Source organism: Triticum dicoccoides, chromosome 5B (assembly GCF_002162155.2).
Source record: "Triticum dicoccoides isolate Atlit2015 ecotype Zavitan chromosome 5B, WEW_v2.0, whole genome shotgun sequence".
NCBI lineage: Eukaryota > Viridiplantae > Streptophyta > Magnoliopsida > Poales > Poaceae > Triticum > Triticum dicoccoides.
The window spans coordinates 557,180,686-557,202,793 of record NC_041389.1 but is presented as its reverse complement, the minus strand read 5'-3'; the positions used below and the strand labels follow the sequence as shown (position 1 = coordinate 557,202,793).

Here is a 22,108-nt window from a genome sequence, read left to right as displayed (position 1 = left end):
CTAGTCTTGATACCCATGGTAATGGGATTGCTGAGTCCTCGTGGCTCACAGATTACTACAACAACAGTTGCAGGTACAGGTTATGCGATGATCCTGACGCGAGAGCGATGCTTGCTTGCGTTGAGTTCTTCTTCTGCTTCTTCGATCAGGGATAGGTTCCAGGTCGGCAGCCTGGGCTAGCAGGGTGGATGTCGTTTGAGTTTCTGTTTGTGTTTCATCTATAGTCGGATGATGCTCTTATGTATTGTGATGTTGTATTCGTGTGGCATTGTATGCCTTATGTATGTATCCCCATCTATTATGTAATGTTGATGTAATGATATCCACCTTGCAAAAGCGTTTCAATATGCGGGTCTATCCTTGGTGGGACCTTCGAGTTCCTTTTGGATAGGGTCGCATATTGGGTGTGACAGAGAGGGTAGCAGTCGACCTGCACCTCGTCCTCCTTGCAGAGCACACGTTGCATTTGTGGCGTAGCTCGGAAGGAGAGGGTAGCAGTCGACCTGCACCTCGTCCTCCTTGCAAAGCGCATGTTGTATTTGTACTTAGGCGAGCGCAATGCTGCAGCTAAGCCTCCGAGTGGAAGGCTGGCTTACCACTCGGTAGGATTTTGTTTATCTTAGGCGAGTACTTAGACTACAGCTAAGCCTCCGAGTGGAAGGCTGGCTTACCACTCGACAGGATTTTGTTTATCTTAGGCGAGTACTTGGACTGCAGCTAAGCCTCCGAGTGGAAGGCTGGCTTACCACTCGGTAGGATTTTGTTTATCTTAGGCGAGTACTTGGACTGCAGCTAAGCCTCCGAGTGGAAGGCTGGCTTACCACTCGACAGGATTTTGTTTATCTTAGGCGAGTACTTGGACTGCAGCTAAGCCTCCGAGTGGAAGGCTGGCTTACCACTCGATAGGATTTTGTTTATCTTAGGCGAAACGGATTTCGCAGCTAAGCCTTCGTGTGGGAGACTGGCTCACCACTCGGTTAGGATTTTTTTTATAGACTTGGGCAAATCGAATTCGCAGCCAAGCCACCCACTGGGGGATTGTTTTGTGTGGACAAAAGAAATAACGATTACTAGGAAAATTATAAAGCTCTTGTCTTTGGTAAATAAACTACAGAAGTACTTTTATTACAACTCATCCGAGTGAATACTTAAGTGTAAAAGGGGCGGAGAAGCTCCGCGTTCCAAGCTCGGGGCTCGTCGATCTGATGCTCGACATTGTAAAGACGGTATGCTCCATTATGGAGAACCTTGGTGACGATGAAGGGACCTTTCCAAGAAGGAGCAAGCTTGTGTGGTTTCTGCTGATCCGCTCGGAGAACTAAACTCCTTCCTGGAAGGCTCGACTCTTCACGTTTTTGGCGTGGAAGCGACACAAGTCTTGTTGGTAAATGGTCGACCTGATTAGAGCCATCTCCCTTTCTTCCTCTAAAAGGTCGACTGTGTCCTGCCGCGCTTGTTCTGCTTCAGCTTCAGTGTAGAGCTCGACCCGGGGAGCATTGTGGAGAAGGTCGCTCGGCAAGACTGCTTCAGCTCCGTAGACCAAGAAGAATGGAGTTCTTCCAGTCGACCGGTTGGGCGTGGTCCTTAACCCCCAAAGCACCGAGGGAAGTTTGTCGACCCATGCACCAGCCGCATGCTTAAGATCACGCATCAAACGGGGTTTCAACCCTTTGAGAATCAAACCGTTGGCTTGTTCTGCCTGTCCATTCGACTGTGGGTGAGCGACTGAAGCATAGTCGACTCGTGTGCCTTGAGACGTGCAGAAAGCTCTGAACTCTTCGGAATCGAAGTTTGACCCGTTGTCAGTGATGATGCTGTGCGGGACTCCATATCTGAATATCAATTCTCTGATGAAGCTGACAGCAGTACCGGCATCGAGGTTCTTGATGGGTTTAGCTTCGATCCACTTGGTGAACTTGTCGACTGCTACCAGCACATGGGTAAAACCGCTTCTGCCTGTTCTCAAAGGACCAACCATATCCAAACCCCACACTGCAAAGGGCCAGACGAGTGGTATAGTCTTCAAAGCTGACGCGGGCTTGTGTGACATATTGGAGTAAAATTGACATCCCTCGCATTTGTCGACTATCTCCTTCGCCATTTCATTCGCTCTTGGCCAATAAAATCCGGCTCGGTATGCTTTGGCCATGATGGTCCGAGAAGACGCATGATGGCCACAGGTCCCCGAGTGGATGTCATCAAGGATTATTCGACCTTCCTCCGGTGTTATGCATTTCTGACCAACTCGAGTCGCGCTTTCTCTGTACAACTGTCCTCTTCTCACGGTAAAGGCCTTAGATCGGCGGACGATCTGTCGAGCCTCTTCTTCGTCCTCCGGGAGTTCTTTCCTCAAGATATACGCGATATATGGTACTGTCCAATCTGGAGTGATCACTAAAACTTCCATGATTAGGTCGACCACTGCTGGGACTTCAACCTCAGTCGAATCCGTAACACTCTTAGGTTGCGGAGCTTCATCGGTAAAAGGATCTTCTACGACTGACAGAGTGTGGATATGCTCCAAGAACACATCACTGGGGATGACTTCTCTCTTGGATCCTATCTTTGCCAGATCGTCAGCTGCTTGATTTTTCAGTCGGGGTATGTGGTGAAGCTCTAACCCTTCGAACTTCTTTTCGAGCTTCCTCACTGCATTGCAGTATCCAGTCATGGCTGGGCTTCTAACGTCCCACTCCTTCATCACCTGATTGACCACCAAATCTGAATCGCCATAGACCATAAGGCGACGGACGCCGAGGGAAATGGCCATGCGCAACCCATACAAGAGTGCTTCATATTCTGCTTCATTGTTGGAGGAATCAAAGTGGATCTGGAGCACATATCTGAGCTTGTCTCCTCGGGGGGAAACTAAAACAACCCCAGCACCAGAACCATTTAACATCTTAGAGCCATCAAAGAACATGGTCCAATGCTCCGAGTGAACTTGAGTCGGCTGCTGTTGCTCAGTCCACTCGGCAAGGAAATCTGCTATAGCTTGGGACTTAATGGCTTTCTTTGCCTCAAATTTGACATCAAGGGGAAGGAGTTCAATCGCCCATTTAGCCACTCGACCAGTTGCATCTCTGTTGTGCAGAATCTCTGACAATGGTGCGTCGCTGACGATTGTAATGTCATGATCAGAGAAATAATGAGCAACCTTCTTCATGGTCATGTAGATCCCATATACAAGCTTCTGATAATGAGGATATCTTTGCTTCGATGGGGTCAAAACTTCAGAGAGATAATACACTGGGCGCTGAACTTTGAAGGTTTTCCCTTCTTCTTCCCGCTCGATCGTAAGTACTGTACTGACGACTTGTCATGTGGCTGCAATATAAAGCAACAGAGGCTCTTTGCTGATTGGAGCAGCAAGCACCAGCTGGGTGGAGAGCAGAGTTTTTAACTCGGCAAATGCTGCATCAGCTTCTGGAGTCCACTCGAACTTGTCTGCCTTCTTCATCAGTCGGTAAAGGGGCAATGCCTTTTCACCGAGGCGAGAGATGAATCGACTTAAAGCGGCCAAGCATCCAGTAAGCTTCTGGACGTCGTGCACACGCACAGGGCGTTTCATTCGGAGTATGGTGCCAACTTTTTCTGGGTTAGCATCGATTCCTCGTTCTGAAATGAGAAAACCGAGTAACTTTCCGCCAGGTACTCCGAATGTGCACTTCGATGGATTGAGCTTGATATTATACCTTCTGAGATTGGCAAATGTTTCAGCTAGGTCAGTCAATAGGTTGGAACCCTTTCGTGACTTGACCACGATATCATCCATGTACGCTTCCACATTCCGGCTGATTTGAGTGAGTAAACACTTTTGAATCATTCTCATGAATGTGGCTCCGGCATTCTTGAGGCCGAATGGCATGGTGATATAGCAGAAGCACCCGAATGGAGTGATGAAAGCTGTTTTGATTTCGTCAGGTCCATACAGACGAATCTGATGATACCCGGAATAAGCGTCTAAAAAAGACAATCTCTCGCACCCTGCGGTCGAGTAGACAATTTGGTCGATGCGAGGAGAGGAAAATGATCTTTCGGGCAGGCCCAATTGATATGTTTGAAATCAATGCACATGCGAAGTGAGTTGTCCTTCTTGGGAACCATGACGACATTGGCGAGCCACTCGGAGTGGTATATCTCTCGGATAAACTCTGCTGCAAGGAGTCGAGCCACCTCCTCGTCAATGGCTTTTTTCTTCTGAACGGCGGACCGTGGAAGATGTTCTTTAACAGGTTTCGCTTTTGAGTCGACTCTAAGGCGATGCTCAGCCAGCCCCCTGGGAACACCCGACATGTCAGCTGGCTTCCATGCAAAGATGTCCCAGTTCTCACGGAGGAACTGGATGAGCGCTTCTTCCTATTTAGAGTCGAGTGTTGTGGAAATATGGGTCGGTGCTGCATTGGGGTCAGTCGGGTGGATATGAACTGGCTTCGTCTCCCCAGACAACTGAAATGCTGACTCTGCGGCAGGCTTCTTGGCCCGCAGCAAATCACTCGGATCTGCATTCTTCTTGTATTCCTCCGGCTCTACTACTGTTATCTGGTCATCCGCAATCTTTGAGCCTTTCTGGAAACACTCTTCTGCCTTCTTCCGGCTGCCAGTGATAGTGATCACGCCTTTGGGGCCAGGCATCTTTAATTTGAGGTACACATAACATGGTCGAGCCATGAAGCGGGCATAGGCTGGTCTTCCCAAAATAGCGTGGTAGGCGCTTTGGAAATCCACGACCTCAAATGTCAGCTTCTCTTTGCGGAAATGCTTCGAGTCGTTGAACACTACATCCAGAGCTATTTGGCCGAGTGACTCAACCTTCTTTCCAGGGATGACCCCGTGAAAGCTCATGTTGCTGGAACTGAGCCTAGACATCGGAATGCCCATTCCCTTGAGCGTCTCTGCATACAGTATATTCAATCCACTGCCGCCATCCATCAATACCTTTGTCAGTCGAGTGCCTTCGACGACTGGGTCGACCACCAGCGCTTGCCTCCCAGGGGTGGCAATGTGAGTAGGGTGATCAGACTGGTCGAAAGTAATGGGAGTTTGCGACCATCTCAGATAACTTGGTGTCGCCGGGGCGACCATATTGACCTCACGGTTGATCACTTTCAGTCGACTTTTTCTCTCTACATCAGCAAAAATCATCAGAGTGGAGTTGACATGAGGGTACTCTCCATCACTGTCCTCCTTGTCCTCGGCCTTGTCCGACTCCTTCTCCTTGTCCTTCGGTTGTTTTCCTTGAAACTGCTGGATTAAGAGCCGGCACTGGCGAGTGGTATGCTTTGGGTAGATGAAGTTACCCTCTTCGTCTTTCTTCGTGTGGATATGACACGGTAGATCCATCACGTCATTACCTTCCTTATCTTTTACCTTCTTGGGGTTCCAAGATCCTTTGGGCTTCCCTTTGAATTTGCCCTGAGTCACGGCCAGAGCCTCTCCAGGAGCAGCGGGCTCGGCCTTCCGCTTCTGCTTCCGACTGGAGTTTCCTTTCTCCGACTGACTCGGCTTGTACTTGCCACTCCGGAGTCGGTCCTCTTCTTCGCCATTGGCGTACTTGGTGGCTATTTCCATCATCCGACTCAGGGTCATATCTCCAATTCGACCAAACTTCAGGCTCAACTCTCTGTTCTTGACACCATCCTTGAAGGCGCAGACCGCTTGATGGTTCGACACATTCTCTACAGTATGATGCAAAGTGATCCATCTCTGGATGTAATCTCTCAATGTTTCACTCGACTTCTGTACGCAAACTTGCAGCTCTGTCAATCCGGCCGGTCGCTTGCAAGTTCCTCGAACGTCCTGAAGAACACTCGGGAAAGATCTTCCCAGGTGTAAATGCTGCTAGGAGCTAACTGATTCAACCACGCCCTGGCCGAACCCTCTAGCATAAGTGGCAAATGCTTCATGGCCACCTCATCATTACCGCCACCAATCTGAACAGCCACTCGGTAGTCTTCAAGCCAAGTTTCAGGCTTAGACTCTCCGGTGAACTTACTCACTCCAGTCGCCAACCTGAAGTTGGGGGGTATCACTGCGGCTCTGATGGCTCTGCTAAAGCATTCCGGACCTGAAACGTGGACTCGGCTGCTTGTGGGCACATCTCTGTCATGGCCACCTCTATGAGCTCTGTTCCGGTCGACCAAACCTTGCACGATGATGGATCTCGCGTCAAAGCCCGGCTCTCTGGGGTCGACTGGAGCTCTCCGCCCAACACTGAGCTGGCGTCTGTCATCTTGCTGCCGATGGGCGTTAGACCCACTTCTCGGGGGAGGAGTGGGCACTCGACGCCCGTCGTCACGATCAAATCGATCATCATAGTGGTCCCGTCGGCCTTCACGTCCCACGCGCCTCGGAGGCGACCTTGGACTGTGAGCCGACTGAACAGTATTCGCAGCGACGGATCGACTGTGAATCCTGTTGCGCGACTGTGACACAACTGAATTCTGATCTCCTGCCGCCCGGAGTAAATCTCTGATCTGCATCAAGCCTCTTCCAGCCTCCGACTGAGAGGGCTGAATTGACTCCGCTATACGGGCTGCAGCTGCCAAATTCTGAATCGGGGTTCGATATACCTGAGTCGGTTGCGGAAAGAGCTGACGTCGGCTGGAGTCGGGTACTCGTTGACGCGCACGCTCGTCGAGTGCTCGCTGGAGGTTCTCCAGTCGAGTGCGTTCAGCCAAGTTGGCCAAACACGCCTCTTCCAGGGCACGAGCCTCAGGGGTTTCTCCTGCAATGGGAGTATGCAGGGCATCCATGTTCCGGCGGCGAAGTTCTTCCTCTGCTGAGAAGTGAGCGGCTCGGGCTGATACTCTTCGTGGGCCTGAGCGGGGTCGCCCCCATCGTCCATCCCGTCGTTGCGGGGGAAACCAGGAGGGCTACGAGGCCCATTGACCATCAAGACCTCCGCCGCTGGATCACTGCTATCGCACTCGGATGCAGTCTCTACGGAGCCAGTCGACAGGTCGAACAGGCGGTAGAGAGATTCGTCGGGCTCAATTGCCGCGACTTGGATGGTGGCCGATTGGCGAGCCACTGCGTGTCTCACCCATCCCTGGAGCCTCGACCGACCGCAGCGCTTGCGCTAGCGGGAGACAGGGAGGGAGGACGGCACAGGAGTCGACCGGTATGGGGTCGACGGCTGCCGCAGCAGGACGCCGCGGACACACGCCCGAAAGTGCGTCGCCCCGCGGACGGGGAGCGCGTCGATGTCGAGTGGTGCCTCCTGGAGCCAAGCGGAGTCGTCGGCGATGAAAGCGAGCACACCGAGATGGATCTCGCGGCCCTCGACCAGAGCTCCGCCGGAAACCATGATGAAGGCAATCGAACAAATTGCAACTTCTCCAAAAAGTCGCTAAGACACCTGCCCCAAGGTGGGCGCCAACTGTCGTGGTTCTAAGTCTGACAGTAGAATGGGGGTAGGTATGGAGAGGCAAGATCCTAGCTATGGAGTAGTTGTACACACGAGTGTTTAACGAGTTCAGGCCCTTCTCTGAGGAAGTAATAGCCCTACGTCTCGGAGCCCGGAGGCGATCGACTGGTTTATGTGTATACGAGTTACAGGGGTGCGAACCCTTCTACCAGTGGAGGGGGTGGCTTATATAGAGGACGCAAGGACCCCAGCCAACCCACGTAGCAAAGGGTTAAAGTACATTAAGGCTGGGCGTTACTGATAACGCCCTACATAAAGTGTCATCATGACCATTAAGACTACTTAATTACAGACCGTTTGGATACAGAGTAGATCCTAAACTCCTGGTGGTCGAGTGAGTCTTCATGGTCGAGTGTCTTTAGGTCGGTCGAGTGTCTTCTAGCCGGTCGAGTGGAGTCCCTCGTACAACCAAGTTTGGTGAAACCGGGTCTAATTATAACTTCTACTCCAATTCTGTTTACATATATTCGACTCTCTCTCTCTCTCTCTCTCAAGTTAGCAGTACTTGCAAGTAGTGGGGCAGTCCAACTGTGGCATATGCATCTCACTTGACCTCTGTAAACAAAAAAGCATGGATGGATGATGCATGTGATGAGCTAGCTCACCGACGCAAGCATGCACACTATGGAGGAAACGTCGTCGCCTCACTTGATTGTAAACAAACAGTACGCATGCATGTGCTCGCCGAACCGTCCGTTGATTTCTCTTCCACACTCGGCAATCGGCAGGCGGCAGGCGGCGTCAGGAGATATCTTGGAGGCCCCGTCCTGTCTCACCAAATGGTTCTTCGTAGAGTATATTCATTTTCTAGCTGCCTCACAAATTCCAAAACCATACATATCTCCGTCTATCTAAAAAAAGGCTGTGTTCTTTTTTCTTGCACACACACAAAAAAAGCTATGTTCTATATATACACAAAACAACACAAAAAAGGTGGCTATGTTCTATATATACACAACATGGCAAACGGAGAGAGATACCAAGAAAAGAAAAGTTTCTATAATTTTTCCTTTTTCATCACTACATTTTTTCGGATGCTATCTTTTTTAGAATCACACAACTAAATGGAGGTGTTTTCTCATGGACCTCTACAAATTCTTGCTGTATTTCCACAAATACATTTTTGCATTTTTGTAGTTGTTGCATGGGTGTGTCTTCTCTAACTAGCCAGCTGATTACTTCGACGTGACGTCCGGTTTCTTGGAAGTTGCTTGATCTGTTTCAAGAGAGCACCTTTGTTCCCTAGCTAGCTCCTCCCCCCTCTCATATTAATTGTCGTTGAAACGGATGTATAGTTACTAACCCCTAATGACAAAAACATTGTTTTGCCACCCCGTAGCTGCCTAGCTATACACATGTGGAGAGAGGCCGAGTCTTTTATACACAAAAGCCTTTGTCCATAAGTTAATTTCAGTGACCTGCAGCCTCGTAAGTTTAGAAAGTTCGACTTGGAAAAACTTCCGCTCCATGGGGTAATCCGGATGAAAATTTATTAAATGGGCTAGTAGGTGTAAAACAAATAGAGGATAAATACTCGAATAATTCTCTCGAAAACTAACTGATACGTCCATAATTTTTATGTGGTTTGCAATGCTAATAGTTCTGCTATGACAACGATGGTATACAAGTGGTAGTGGCTAATCAGTTAAGTTGTGACAATTACAAGTACTATCATGCCTGAAGTTGACGAAGACAATAATGGTGTAGTGTGTGTTAGTGGGCTATGCTCTAAACTAAGCTAAGGCATGCAGTAGCTCCTCCTGCTCAACAATCCCTCCCAGTCCTAGTTAAGTTTCCCTGGCTTAGCATGTGACTAACACAAACCCAGCAAAAGCGACATGTCACACTTAACTGTCAACTCATTGGTTCCCGGCAAGTGTCCATTATATCTGTCTATCCTTTTGCGGGAGCTTCGGAATAAAACTCTATCTATCTATGTTCACACACCTCTATGAGTAGCTAGTACACTTTAGCTAGCTAGCTTGCTAAGTTGCTCCAATGTTAGCTAGGCAGCCGCGTCACCCGAACTAATCAAACCACTTAGCGTACTCAATAGTCATTTTTCTATACGATTGACGTAATCGACCTTCTCTATAATTGATGGGCAATTATAACCGTTAAGTACTTACTTTGTTTCCTTATGATGTGGAGCCTTGATCAAATAGGGCTTGATGTGCATGTCGCCTTCTGTTTGGACTCTCTTTTAAGTTCTTCCATAATACTTTTCGTAGTTGCTTTAAAGATTGAGATCCTTTCTACGACTTCGATTCCAATTCTCTAACTTCCTCTCGATGAAAATTTTCCTTCGATGTGAATATTCATAGAACCCTCGGCCTAACTAACTAATTTGTCTCCTTAACTAAGATCATTTGTGTGGCCGGGGCTTAGACAAATAGCTAGGGCTCCTATGAGCAAGGCGCCTTCTGCTGGAACTCTCTTTACTTTCTTCTTTCCTAAAAAAAAACAAGTGCACCACCCACGCTTCCTTTAGCAAAGCTGGCAGGATGCGGGTGGATGACGACAACTAAACGTCGTGACATCAACCGTGAATGTACATCCGAGATATGTGAAAATGACAGGACGTAGCTAGCTACTGCGGTACCACGCGGGACTGGGCCGGGCCCCTGATGAACTGGTCGATGATTACGTGAGGACCAGGTGCCCCGCCCATGCACCCACGTCGTCCCAGATATCCCGTCTCCCCCATGCATCATTTTTGGCCAGCCGCAGTTTCTCGAGCTAGTACGTACATGTCATCTTGAGTTGATGTTCAGCCCAAAGCGTGCACCTTTGATCTGTCGCAGAGCATCATTCATGACTCAGACGCAACATGTACATACGTACGTACACACTTTGCAGTTTGCACTAGCACATGATGCATAGATGGTGAACATGTATATATCGGCCAAACGCATGATCAGCCGACAAGATATGTTGAACATTGACGATCCGCCACGTAGGGTACGTACGTACGCACGCACGCGACGCTCCTTTATTGTCTGCCGCTTTTCTTTTTCATGGCATTTTGATCTTCCAGATCCAGTTGTGTGTAGTAAGTATTTGTTTGCTTCTGATGCAATTATATATTTTTCCAAAAAAAAGAGAGAGAGAGAAGAAGTTGTGCACTGCACTGCACTGGGAACTGGTTGATGCATGCCTACGCTGCACTGTACAGAGCCGTCCCAGTCCACCGGCCTCACTTCTCCTGTTTATATACCACCGGCGAGCGCGATCGCGATCGCTTGCTCAAACCACCGCCCCGGGCCACTGCTTCCTCCTTCCTGATCCACACACGCGCGGCCTTGCTAGCTCCGGCCGTCGACCATGGAGAGAGAGGCAGAGGCGCGCCGCCAGCTGCTGCTCCACAGCGTGAGCCTGGACCTGCGCCTCGGCACGGCCACGCACAAGCACGGCGGCGCGCGCGCGGCGTCCCCTGCTACTCCAGCGGCGCTCGACAACGCCGGCAGGGAGGCCTTCGCCTGCAACTACTGCCACCGCAAGTTCTTGAGCTCGCAGGCGCTCGGCGGCCACCAGAACGCGCACAAGCTCGAGCGCACCCTCGCCAAGCGCAGCCGCGACGTCCCCTCCTCTTCCACGGCCGCCCACAGCTGGCTCCACGCCGGCGGCGGGGAGCTCTGGGGGTACTCTGCTTCGGCCGCTGCTCCGGACTCCGCGACGATGGCGCCACTGATGCGCATGGGGATGGGCTGGGCTGGCACCGCAGCGGCCGCCGGGGAGGCGGTGCCGGAGATGGACCTGTCGCTCAAGCTCTGACGAGCTAATTTAGCCAGCACTAGATTCCAGAAGCAAATGTGCATGGACAATTGATACGTCTAGCCTGTCAACAAAGTACCCCTAGATAGCACTGTGTTAGAAATAGAGATATAATCTCAACTAATGTAATCTTAAGTGTTTATCTCCTATCTCTCTCCCGTAGCAACAACAAACTCTTCCTCATGTAACGACCTGTATCCGTGTGATCAGGTTCAACTTGTACGCCACGGCAAGGGCTTCTTGCCTCGATCAATATAATCCCACGCGGCTCTCTACGGAGAGTAGGAACGCTTCCCATCTAATATGGTATACAGAGCCATCCTCTTCCCATTGATCTAGCCAGCAGCCTCCTTCCTCGCTTTACCCTCGCCACCATCCTCGATCATCATCACCATGTCGTCCTCATCTACCATCTCCCTCAACCTTGGTGCTCTCCCATCAGAGAAGCTCACCAAGACCAACTTCATCTTGTGGAAGGCACAGGTTATGCCGGGCCTGCGAGGAGCGCAGGTCACCGGCCTCCTGGATGGATCAGATATAGCGCCGCCGAAGACGGTGCAGCAGCAGCATGCGGACAAAACTACCGCCGCAGCACCAAATCCTCTGTACGCACAGTGGATATCGAAGGATCAGCAAGTCCTAAGCCATCTCCTGAACTCTCTTTCAATGGAGATTCTCGCCCAAGTTGCGAGCAAGGAGACGATGTTCGAGCTTTGGACTGCCATCACCACACTATTCGCCTCGCAATCCCAGTCACGCATCACCAATCTCCGGATCGCCATCACCAACACAAAAAAGGGCTCCATGTCCAGCAGTGCCTATATCTCCAGGATGAAGAACCTGGGGGATGAGCTCGCAGCGGCAGGCCGTCCTGTCTCGGATCCAGAGATGGTTGACTATGTGCTTGCCGGCCTTGACAGAGACTACGATCCTGTCGTGGCAGCCATCGGAGCAATGAAGAATCAAATCTCGGTAGATGATCTGTTTGCTCAAATCGCAGCCTTTGATCAGCGCATGGAGATGCTCGGCGATGGCCCTGATGCAGGTTTTAAGACTTCAGCAAACCTAGCCTACAGGGGGTGTGGACGCGGTTACAGCAGAGGCCACGAACGCAGCAATAGCAGGGGACGCGGCCGAGGCAGGCGCTCCTACCCAGCTTCGTCTGGTGGAAACGGCGGCGGCGGTGGTGGCCGCAGTCGCCCACAGCAACAACGCCAGCAGCAGGTACGGGACTACCCAGAGTGCCAAATCTGTCACAAGCATCATCCAGGAGGCGCTCGTGATTGTTGGCACAGGTACGATGATGATGAGGAACATGAGGAGAAGGGGGCCAACATGGTCACCGACTCCTACGGTGTTGATACGAACTGGTATGCAGACACCGGTGCCACAAACCACATCACAGGGGAGCTCGACAAGCTGACGATCAGGGACAAGTATCGTGGACATGATCAAGTCCATACTGCAAGCGGCTCCGGTATGAAAATCACTCATGTTGGTAGTTCAATTGTCAAAACCCCCATGAAAAACTTGCATCTTAACAGAGTTTTATATGTGCCCACAACATCAAAGAACCTTCTTTCTGTTCATAGATTTACTCTTGATAATCATGTTCTCATTGAGTTCTATCCATATTTTTTTTTGGTAAAGGACTTGGACATGAGGAGAATCCTTCTTAAGGGCAAGTGCGTGGGAGGTCTCTACCCGATTATATCGTCGTCAACACCATCAAATAAACAAGCTTTAGTTGCAGTCAAGCCTTCATCATCAAAGTGGCATAGTAGACTAGGTCATCCTTCGTCAGTTATCGTTAAATTTGTTCTTAGCAAGAATAAGCTTCCGTACTCTCATGAGTCGAATATTGAGTCTATTTGTGATCCATATCAACAAGCTAAAAGTCATCAGTTGCCATACCCCATATCTACTAGTATTTCCACTGCACCGTTGCAACTTATGTTTTCAGATGTGTGGGGACCAGCTCCTGTTTCCGTTGGTAGGCACGCATATTATGTTAGTTTCATTGACGATTATAGTAAGTTTACATGGATCTACCTTCTCAAGAAACGTTCTGAAGTGTTTCAAGTCTTCAAGAACTTCCAAAATCTTGTTGAGCGAAAATTAGACACCAAAATCATTGCCATGCAAACCGACTGGGGAGGTGAATACAGAAAACTAAACTCCTTTTTTCAAGAACTTGGAGTTTCACATCATGTTGCATGTCCTCATGCACATCAACAGAACGGCTCCGCTGAACGAAAGCATCGTCATGTTGTTGAAGTAGGACTAGCTCTACTAGCAAATTCTTGCATGCCACTAAAATTCTGGGATGAAGCTTTCTTGACTGCCACGTACCTCATCAACCTGCTACCTAGTAAGGTCATAAACTTTGAAACTCCCATCACACGTCTTTTTGGTACATCTCCTGACTATAAATCGCTACGTGTATTCGGTTGTGCTTGTTGGCCAAATCTTCGCCCATACAATACACGCAAGCTATCTTTTCGCTCCAAGAAGTGTGTGTTTCTCGGGTACAGTCCTATTCACAAAGGAGTCAAATGTCTGGATGTCTCTACTGGCCGAGTCTACATCTCTCGTGACGTAGTTTTTGATGAGTCAGTTTTCCCTTTGTATCACTTCATCCTAATGCCGGCGCACGTCTTCAACAAGAAATTCTTCTCCTTCCACCACATCTCCAAAACTCTGATCATGGGGGCGACGATTGTACTAACCTAACTGATGATGATCCTATCGGTAGGACTGTTCCTCCATGTGTGCAGGGTCATGCAGGTCATGCAGCAGAAAACGGAGAAGAAAATGATCAGAATTTTGCTGAAAACGAGCCAATATTTCATGCAGCAGAAGAAAACGAAGCCGGCGCGGAGCACAAGGTGGATCTGGAGTCACCTGGAACTCCTGTTCGTCTGGTCACCTCGGATCTGGGGCGCAGATACGCGCCGAACCGCGCGCCTGGCGCGTCTCTCCTGCCGCGCCAATCCACGGGCGCCGCGACACCGCATGCAGACGAGCCGCGATCCGCACCGCGTCCCACGCGCGGACAGACAGCGACAGCAGATTCGGTGGGGTCTGCATCGGGATCTCCGCCACATGCGTCTGCGTCAGCGACCAGCGGCGGATCTTCTGCGGCTGCTTGTTCCAGCGGATCAGACACATACCAGGCCACACAGTCAGGGTCGGGATCTGCTGCGGAAAGCAAATCTGGTGATTCTTCGGGATCTTCTGTGCAGAAGTCATCTGCGCCATCTCCTGTAGCACGATCGTCACGTGCACGTCAAAGTCAACCCCAACAAGTCACAACTTCACGTGTCATGACGAGGTCACAAAAAGGTATAAGAAATCCAAAAATCCGAACTGATGGTACTATTCGATATGGCATGTTGTGCATTGCAGGAGAACCAACAAAAGTAGAAGATGCACTTGAAGATCCAAACTGGAAAATTGCAATGGATGAAGAATATTCAGCGCTAATGAGGAACAAGACTTGGCATCTTGTACCTAAGAAAAGAGGTAAAAATATCATTGACTGTAAGTGGGTTTATAGAATCAAGAGAAAGGCAGATGGTACCATTGACAGGTATAAAGCTCGCTTGGTTGCAAAAGGCTTCAAACAGCGCTATGGCCTGGACTATGAAGATACTTTTAGTCCTGTTGTCAAAGTTGCAACTATCAGACTTGTGTTAGCTATTTCTGTGTCCAGGGAATGAAGCTTGAGACAGCTAGACGTTAAGAATGCGTTTTTGCATGGTGTTCTGGAAGAGGAGGTTTACATGAGACAACCACCTGGGTATGTAAACAAGCAGGTACCTCATCATGTGTGCAAGCTTGATAAGGCACTTTATGGCTTGAAGCAAGCACCAAGGGCATGGTACTCAAGGCTAAGCTCTCAGTTAAAGTGTTTGGGTTTTGTTGCATCTAAGGCTGACACTTCGTTGTTTATCTACAACAAGGCAAACATAACTATATTCTTGCTAGTATATGTCGATGATATAATAGTTGCAAGCTCCTCACAAAGTGCTACTAATGCCCTTCTGCATGATTTAAGCTCAAAGTTTGCTTTGAAGGATCTTGGTGATATACACTTCTTCTTGGGTATTGAAGTAAAGAAGATTCAAGATGGTATAGCACTAAACCAGGAAAAATATGCCACTGAACTTCTAGCTCGCATGGGAATGAAAGACTGTAAGCCTTCATCTACACCATTATCTTCTTCAGAAAAACTTTCAGCTTTTGAAGGGGAACTACTTAAGGAAGAAGAAGTCACAAAATACAGAAGTGCAGTAGGAGTATTACAGTGCTTGACATTGATAAGGCCTGATATTTCCTTTGCTGTTAACAAGGTCTGTCAATATCTTCATGCACCCACTACTGTACATTGGACAGCTGTCAAAAGAATTGTATGATATATCAAATACACTGTGAGCTTGGGCCTCCAAGTTAAGCGCTCTAACTCCACTCTTGTTAGTGCGTTCTCTGATACTGACTGGGCAGGATGCAGTGATGATAAGAAGTCAACTGGAGGATTTGCAGTGTTCTTTGGTTCCAATCTCATTTCTTGGAGTGCTAGGAAGCAAGCCACGGTATCCAGGTCAAGTACTGAAGCTGAATACAAGTCATTAGCTAATGCTACTGCTGAAATCATCTGGGTTGAATCATTGCTTAATGAATTGGGAATCAAGCAGCGTCGTGTGTCATGTTTGTGGTGTGACAATTTGGGAGCCACATATCTTTCTGCAAATCCAGTGTTTCATGGCAGAACCAAGCATATAGAAATTGACTTTCACTTTGTGAGAGAAAGGGTTGCAGAAAAGAAGTTAGACATACGATTCATTCCTTCCAGAGATCAAGTTGCAGATGGATTTACCAAAGCTTTGCCAGTCAAGCCATTTGAAGAATTCAAGAAGAATCTTAATGTAGGATAGTTGAGATTAAGGGAGGGTGTTAGAAATAGAGATATAATCTCAACTAATGTAATCTTAACTGTTTATCTCCTATCTCTCTCCCGTAGCAACAACAAACTCTTCCTCATGTAACGACCTGTATCCGTGCGATCAGGTTCAACTTGTACGCCACGGCAAGGGCTTCTTGCCTCGATCAATATAATCCCACGCGGCTCTCTACGGAGAGTAGGAACGCTTCCCATCTAATACACTGGTGCTTAATTGTTGTTGCATGCATGCACCTGGCGATGAATTCATTATTCGGATTATAGCTATGCAGTTGATTGTTTCAGCTCACCGATCTCTATATATAGAGTACGTACTGGATTTCGGGATTAATGTGCCCCCCTTAATTTGGAGTTTGGATTATGTGTAACCTTAACTAGATTACTGGATAACAAATCACACAAGCCCTCAGAATTTACTATATCAATCGATCCATCTATCTAAGAAACAACTAATGCCACTACGTACTCCTACATGTTAAAAGACATCACTTGCCCAGTGCTACTACACCACATATAGAAGTAGGTATAGCTTCTTTAGCACCGCAGTGTGTACGTGCCTTTCGTTACTTTGACGTGAGGTCCGGTTCTTGTCCATAGAGTTATTTCTTGGAAGTTGCGTGCTAAGTTTTACGACGGCCATTTTCACCAGCTAACCCCTGACGGCAAAGACATCGCTTTGCCGCCGTGTCACTGCTCCCTGCCTATTACAACACCTAGCCTAGCCTAGCTGCTACACAGATCAGATATCCCCCATGATCTGACTAGACATTTAGTCACCCAACACCCAACTCGTCAATACTTGAGAGCCAGATTTATATGCTTGGAGATCGATAGATACCGCTAGCTCTTTCTAAAAAGCCTTACCTTTGGCATTAATAATCACCTAGCGTATCCTTTTGGCTTCGCAGTTTTTGATCGGCAGGGAGCGTGAAATAACCATTTCTAAATCATCGCCGATGACACGCTTAACTTTGATCCGCGTGCATGCATATAGGATGAAGTTCTGTTTGCCAAGCGCGAAATGTATGAGAAGTTGGTTCTAAAGCTTGATCTGATGGCTATGACAGCGGTGAAAGTCCACAAATTACGACATTGGTGTTTTTTGTTTTGGAGACAAACATTGGATTTCCATGCAAGATTGATTGGCGTTTGTCGATCGTTTCAATGTGGTTAATTTGCAAAGTTGTTCTGCTATGACAGCGAGGGTGCGTGCACGACTAGTACTGGCTTGTTAATCATCCTGAGAAGTATATCATGAATTATATGCTGAGATCTGCGAAGACAATGGTGTAGCGTGTGTTGGTGGTGGTGGGCCATGCTCCAGAATGAGCTAAGGCAGGCAGTATAGCTCCTGCTGAACAACCCCTCCCAGTCCTAATCAAGCTTTGCCTGGTTAGCATGTGACTAACAGAAAGTAACACATGAAAACGATATGGCACACACAAACCCTTCTGTTCTGAGCAAGACCCCAAATCTGTCTGCCTACCTTAATTATATGTATGATTTAGAATAAAAACCTGTCTGATCTATTTATCTTTTTTTTTTGCACGGACTAACTTATTTACCTCAGAAATTGACAACGCGTCCTGGATTAACCTTTTTCTGACTGAGACCAAGTCTCAGTTGAGTGACGTCAGCATACTGTAGTGCTATGAACGGCACTGCTGGATACTGCAAACGACGGTGAAAAATGTTGCGACGGTACTGCAAGCAACGAATGCTACAACCGTTAACGGAGGATGGTGCGACTGGTGAGATGAGGTGCGAGAACCGACGAGGGACGACATGTGACCACCAGCAAGACGAATGCTGCAAGTGGTAAGAAGAAATGTTGCAAACAATTGGACAAAATGTTGCAAGGTCGACTGAGACTTTGTTAAATCTCAGTTAACTGACTTTTAGCAAACCTGTTTTTATTTATGTTTTGCCAAAACGGAAGTAGTATTGGCTTTTCAAGCAAGATTTGCCGACAAATCGTTCATTATCTTGAAGTAGTTGGAGAAGTTGCTATGCTATGATAGCAATGGTACACAGCTAGCCTGCGGTGGTCAATTGAATGTGATCATGAAAAGTACTATCATGTTGCGATGAAGACAACTACAATCTTGTGGCTAACACAAGCACAAGAAAGGCGATCGATACGGCACGCTCAACTCATCGCCTCAGGGGAAGAGCCCAAGTTTATCTGTAAGTGTATCAACAACATCTGGAACAAACATCTAGCCATCTGTATATGTTCACACATCTATGAGTAGTAGGAGTACCCAATTAGCTAGCTAGTTACTCCAATATTAGACAGCCGCATCAACCAAACTAACTAACTCGGATAATTAAGCACTCTATGTACTCAATGATTCCCTCTGACTAGCATATATACCTACCAAGGCAAGTTATGATTGTGTGCATCATCCTTGCTTTGTCTGTTTACAAATCAAGTGACGTGCATGCTACGGAGGAAAGAGGGGAAACACTCGGCCCTCACCTGACTTATAAACAAACAGTACGTGCATGTGCTCGCCGAACCGTCCGTTGATTTCTCTTCCATGCTCGGCAGTCGGCAGGCGGCGTCAGGAGATATCTTGGGGGGCCCGTCCTGTCTCGACTAAGGGGTTGTTTGTTTCCAGGGACTTTTTAATGTAGGGACTAGAAAAAGTCCCTAGCAAACGAAACAGGGTGAGACTTTTTTGAGACTTTTTGCTAAGAGTCCTTAGAAGCACCTCCTTGAGAGTCTTTTTTAAAAAGTTTCAGGGACTAAAAAAAATCCTAGGACTAGAGAAACAAACACCACCTAAATGGTTCTTCGTAGAATTTATTTTTTTAGCCTCTCACAAATTCCAAAACCATACATGATACATATCTCTGTCTATCTGAAAAAGGCACTGGTGTACATCTACACTGAGTATTCAGATTCAGCAGCACTAGGTTCTTTGCCGAGAAAAGAAACGTTTCTTTAATTTTCCTTTTCTCATCGCCACATTTTTTTGGGCCCTATCTTTTCTTGAATCTCACAACTACATGTAGGTGTTTTCTCATGGACCTCTACAAATTCTTACTGTATTTCCACATATACATCTTTACATTTTATTTTATATTTGCTTGGGCACGTCTTGTCTAGCTTTAATTTGAACTAATGCACCGATACGGAGTGAGTAGCTTTAATTTGAACTATCTTTAAGAGCAACTCCAAAGGGGCGACTCATTTCGTTCGCGGGCGTCCGTTTGGGTCGGTGCGGACACAAAAGTCGGCCCAACGCGCCGACCCAAACGGGCACGCGTCCGCTTTTCGTTTGTGTCGGCGCGAACACGAGACCGACGCGCGAGCGCTCGCCTTCTCCTCCCCCCGGGCCCGCTGGCCGGTGGCACATTGCCCTCCCCCATCCAACAGCAACCATGACCGCCTCCGTCGTCGCCGCCGTCGCCCATTTTTCGGTGACTCTGCCAGCTGTCGGCGCCCGCAACACCCTCTGAGCAACGCCGCCATCTCCACTGTCGCCACCACTGTCTTGCCGCCGGAAACCGATTGCTTCCCACCCCGACATCGCCACTCCCCCGACACAGCCGCGACAGCGACCAAGTAGCCGCCTCACTGTCCCCGGCCAGACCCTCACCGGCACGCTCGTCGGACGCCGGCCCACTCATCGCACGCTGGCGGGGCAGCTAGCTAGTCCGTGCGCGCCGTGACCCCCCTTCGACGGCCGTCTTCTTCGTCGACGCCCGCAAACTGTTCGACAGTTTGCCAAGGTACAAAATGGACTCCGCCGACGAGTTATTTTTTCATAATTTCCTTTGCGACTCCGCCGATTCGTCGTCCGATGACGTGGAGGAGATACTGGCTGCCGTGTTGGTCCATCATCACCTCAATAGCCAGCGGCCGTTGTTCCGTGGCTCCATTTGGGGCCACCTTCTGGCCTTGAATCGCAACCGGGAGAGCAAGCATCTCCTTCTTTGGAAGGACTACTTTGATACAACAAATCCGTTGTTCAAACATCAGAATTCCGCCGCCGTTTCCGTACGAGTAGGCATCTTTTCAACCGTATTAGAGAGGGTGGTCGGCTACGATGACTAGTTCGTGTGCAAAAAGGATGTCGTTGGAAAGATTCACTAGTAGAAAAGGGGACAAAGGTCCAGGCCGGGTCAGCCCATTAGTCCCGGTTCAGTCAAGAACCGGGACCCATGGGGGCTGGACCCGGTTAGTGAGCACCGGGGGCCGGTCGGGCCACGTGGGCCATTGGTCCCGGTTCATCTGGACCTTTTGGTCCCGGTTGGTGGGGCGAACCGGGACCAATGGGCCTCGCTCCTGGACCACCACCATTGGTCCTGGTTGGTGGCTCGAACCGGGACCAACGGCTAAATAATGCAGAAAACAAAACAAAAAAACTGGAAAAAAATAAAAATAGCAACAATAAGTACTTCTTTATTTTCTTTTACGATAATTCTTTTTGCTATTAAAGTTTGTAACAAAATTCTAATTACTTATTTATTTTCTTTTATGATAATTCTTTTTGCTTTTAATGTTTTGAACAAAATTCTAATTACTTATTTATTTTCTTTTATGATAATTCTTTTTGTTATTAAAGTTTGTAACAAAATTCTAATTACTTATTTATTTTCTTTTATGATAATTCTTTTTGCTTTTAATGTTTTGAACTAAATTCTAATTACTTATTTATTTTCTTTTATGATAATTTTTTTTTGCTTATAATGTTTTGAACTAAATTCTAATTACTTATTTATTTTCTTTTATGATAATTCTTTTTGCTATTAAAGTTTGTAACAAAATTTTATATAATTTTAGTTTCAATAATACTAGAGGTTTATAAAAGCTTTTTAGTTGATTCCTTTAGTACCAGTTCTAAGGCTGTTACAAAGGCATTTTATTTGGTACAGGTTTTAAGGCTGGGGCCCCACGAGCACCTTTTAGTATCGGTTCGTGGCATGAACCGGTAAAAGAGTTTTTTAGTTGATTCTTTCTGCAGCTGTTTTTTAGTCCCACCTCGCCAAGCAAGAGGCACTCGCAGCGGTTTATAAGCCCTGAGTGTAGAGACGATGAAGGGAGAAGCGCAGTGCTCACCTGCACGTTGGCCTGAAGCTAAGCAACGTGCAGGTGAGCATTGCGCCTCTCTTTTATTTTGGCCTGATATCATCATTTCATCCACATAGCATATGCAAGAAAGTTGAGAGGGTTACGGCAAAAACTGGATGCACTTCGTGTACAAAACGGACAATCACTTTCGAAGTATCAGGATTTCATACGGAAACTTGTCTGTTAGAACATGCATTTCAAATGAACTACAAAAAGGTTAAAAGTTGGCATGATATCATCATAATAGTTGTGGAGAAAGTCTTTACTTTTTCTTCGCTTGTGTCATTTCCTTATTGAACCGTAACCATGGATAATCTTCATCATTTATCGGGATGCTTGGGTCAGCCTTGACTTTGAAGGGAGGAATTTTATAAAACTTTTCATAATCTTCGGACATATCTGTCTTGCCCTCCACTCCCACGATGTCCCCTTTTCCTCAATGCAACCGGAAGCAGTTGCGTCATAATCATGTGGCAGTCATGAGACTTTAGGTTCTGAAACTTTTTGTTGTAAGTAGAAACAAAATAAAATAAATAAAGCAAGAAAGAAAACAAAAAACAAAAAAGTGTTTTCAAATTTTAAAACTAATGGCACTAACAGGAAGTTTATAATTTTTCTAAAACTAAAAGCAAAAAAGAATTAAAAAATAAAGCAAAAAATAAAAGAAAATAAATAATGCAGAAAACAAGACAAAAAAACTAGAAAAAAATAGAAATAGCAACAATAAGTATTTTGTTGTAAGTAGAAACAAAATAAAATAAATAAAGCAAGAAAGAAAACAAAAAAACAAAAAAAGTGTTTTCAAATTTAAAAACTAATGGCACTAACAGAAAGTTTATAATTTTTCTAAAACTAAAAG

General features: G+C 47.4%; 1 protein-coding gene across 1 annotated transcript; it reads left to right on the top strand.

The window, feature by feature from the left end:
• Positions 1-10,753: 10,753 nt before the first annotated feature.
• LOC119310068 (zinc finger protein 2-like) lies at positions 10,754-11,505 on the top strand. Its single transcript, XM_037585918.1, has one exon. The coding sequence runs from the start codon at positions 10,754-10,756 to the stop codon at positions 11,201-11,203; it is 450 nt and encodes a 149-aa protein (XP_037441815.1). The 3' UTR covers positions 11,204-11,505.
• The last annotated feature ends 10,603 nt before the right edge of the window (positions 11,506-22,108 follow it).

Excerpts from the sequence above, each read along its gene's own strand:
- LOC119310068 (XM_037585918.1), top strand. The coding sequence starts at position 10,754 with ATGGAGAGAGAGGCAGAGGCGCGCCGCCAGCTGCTGCTCCACAGCGTG.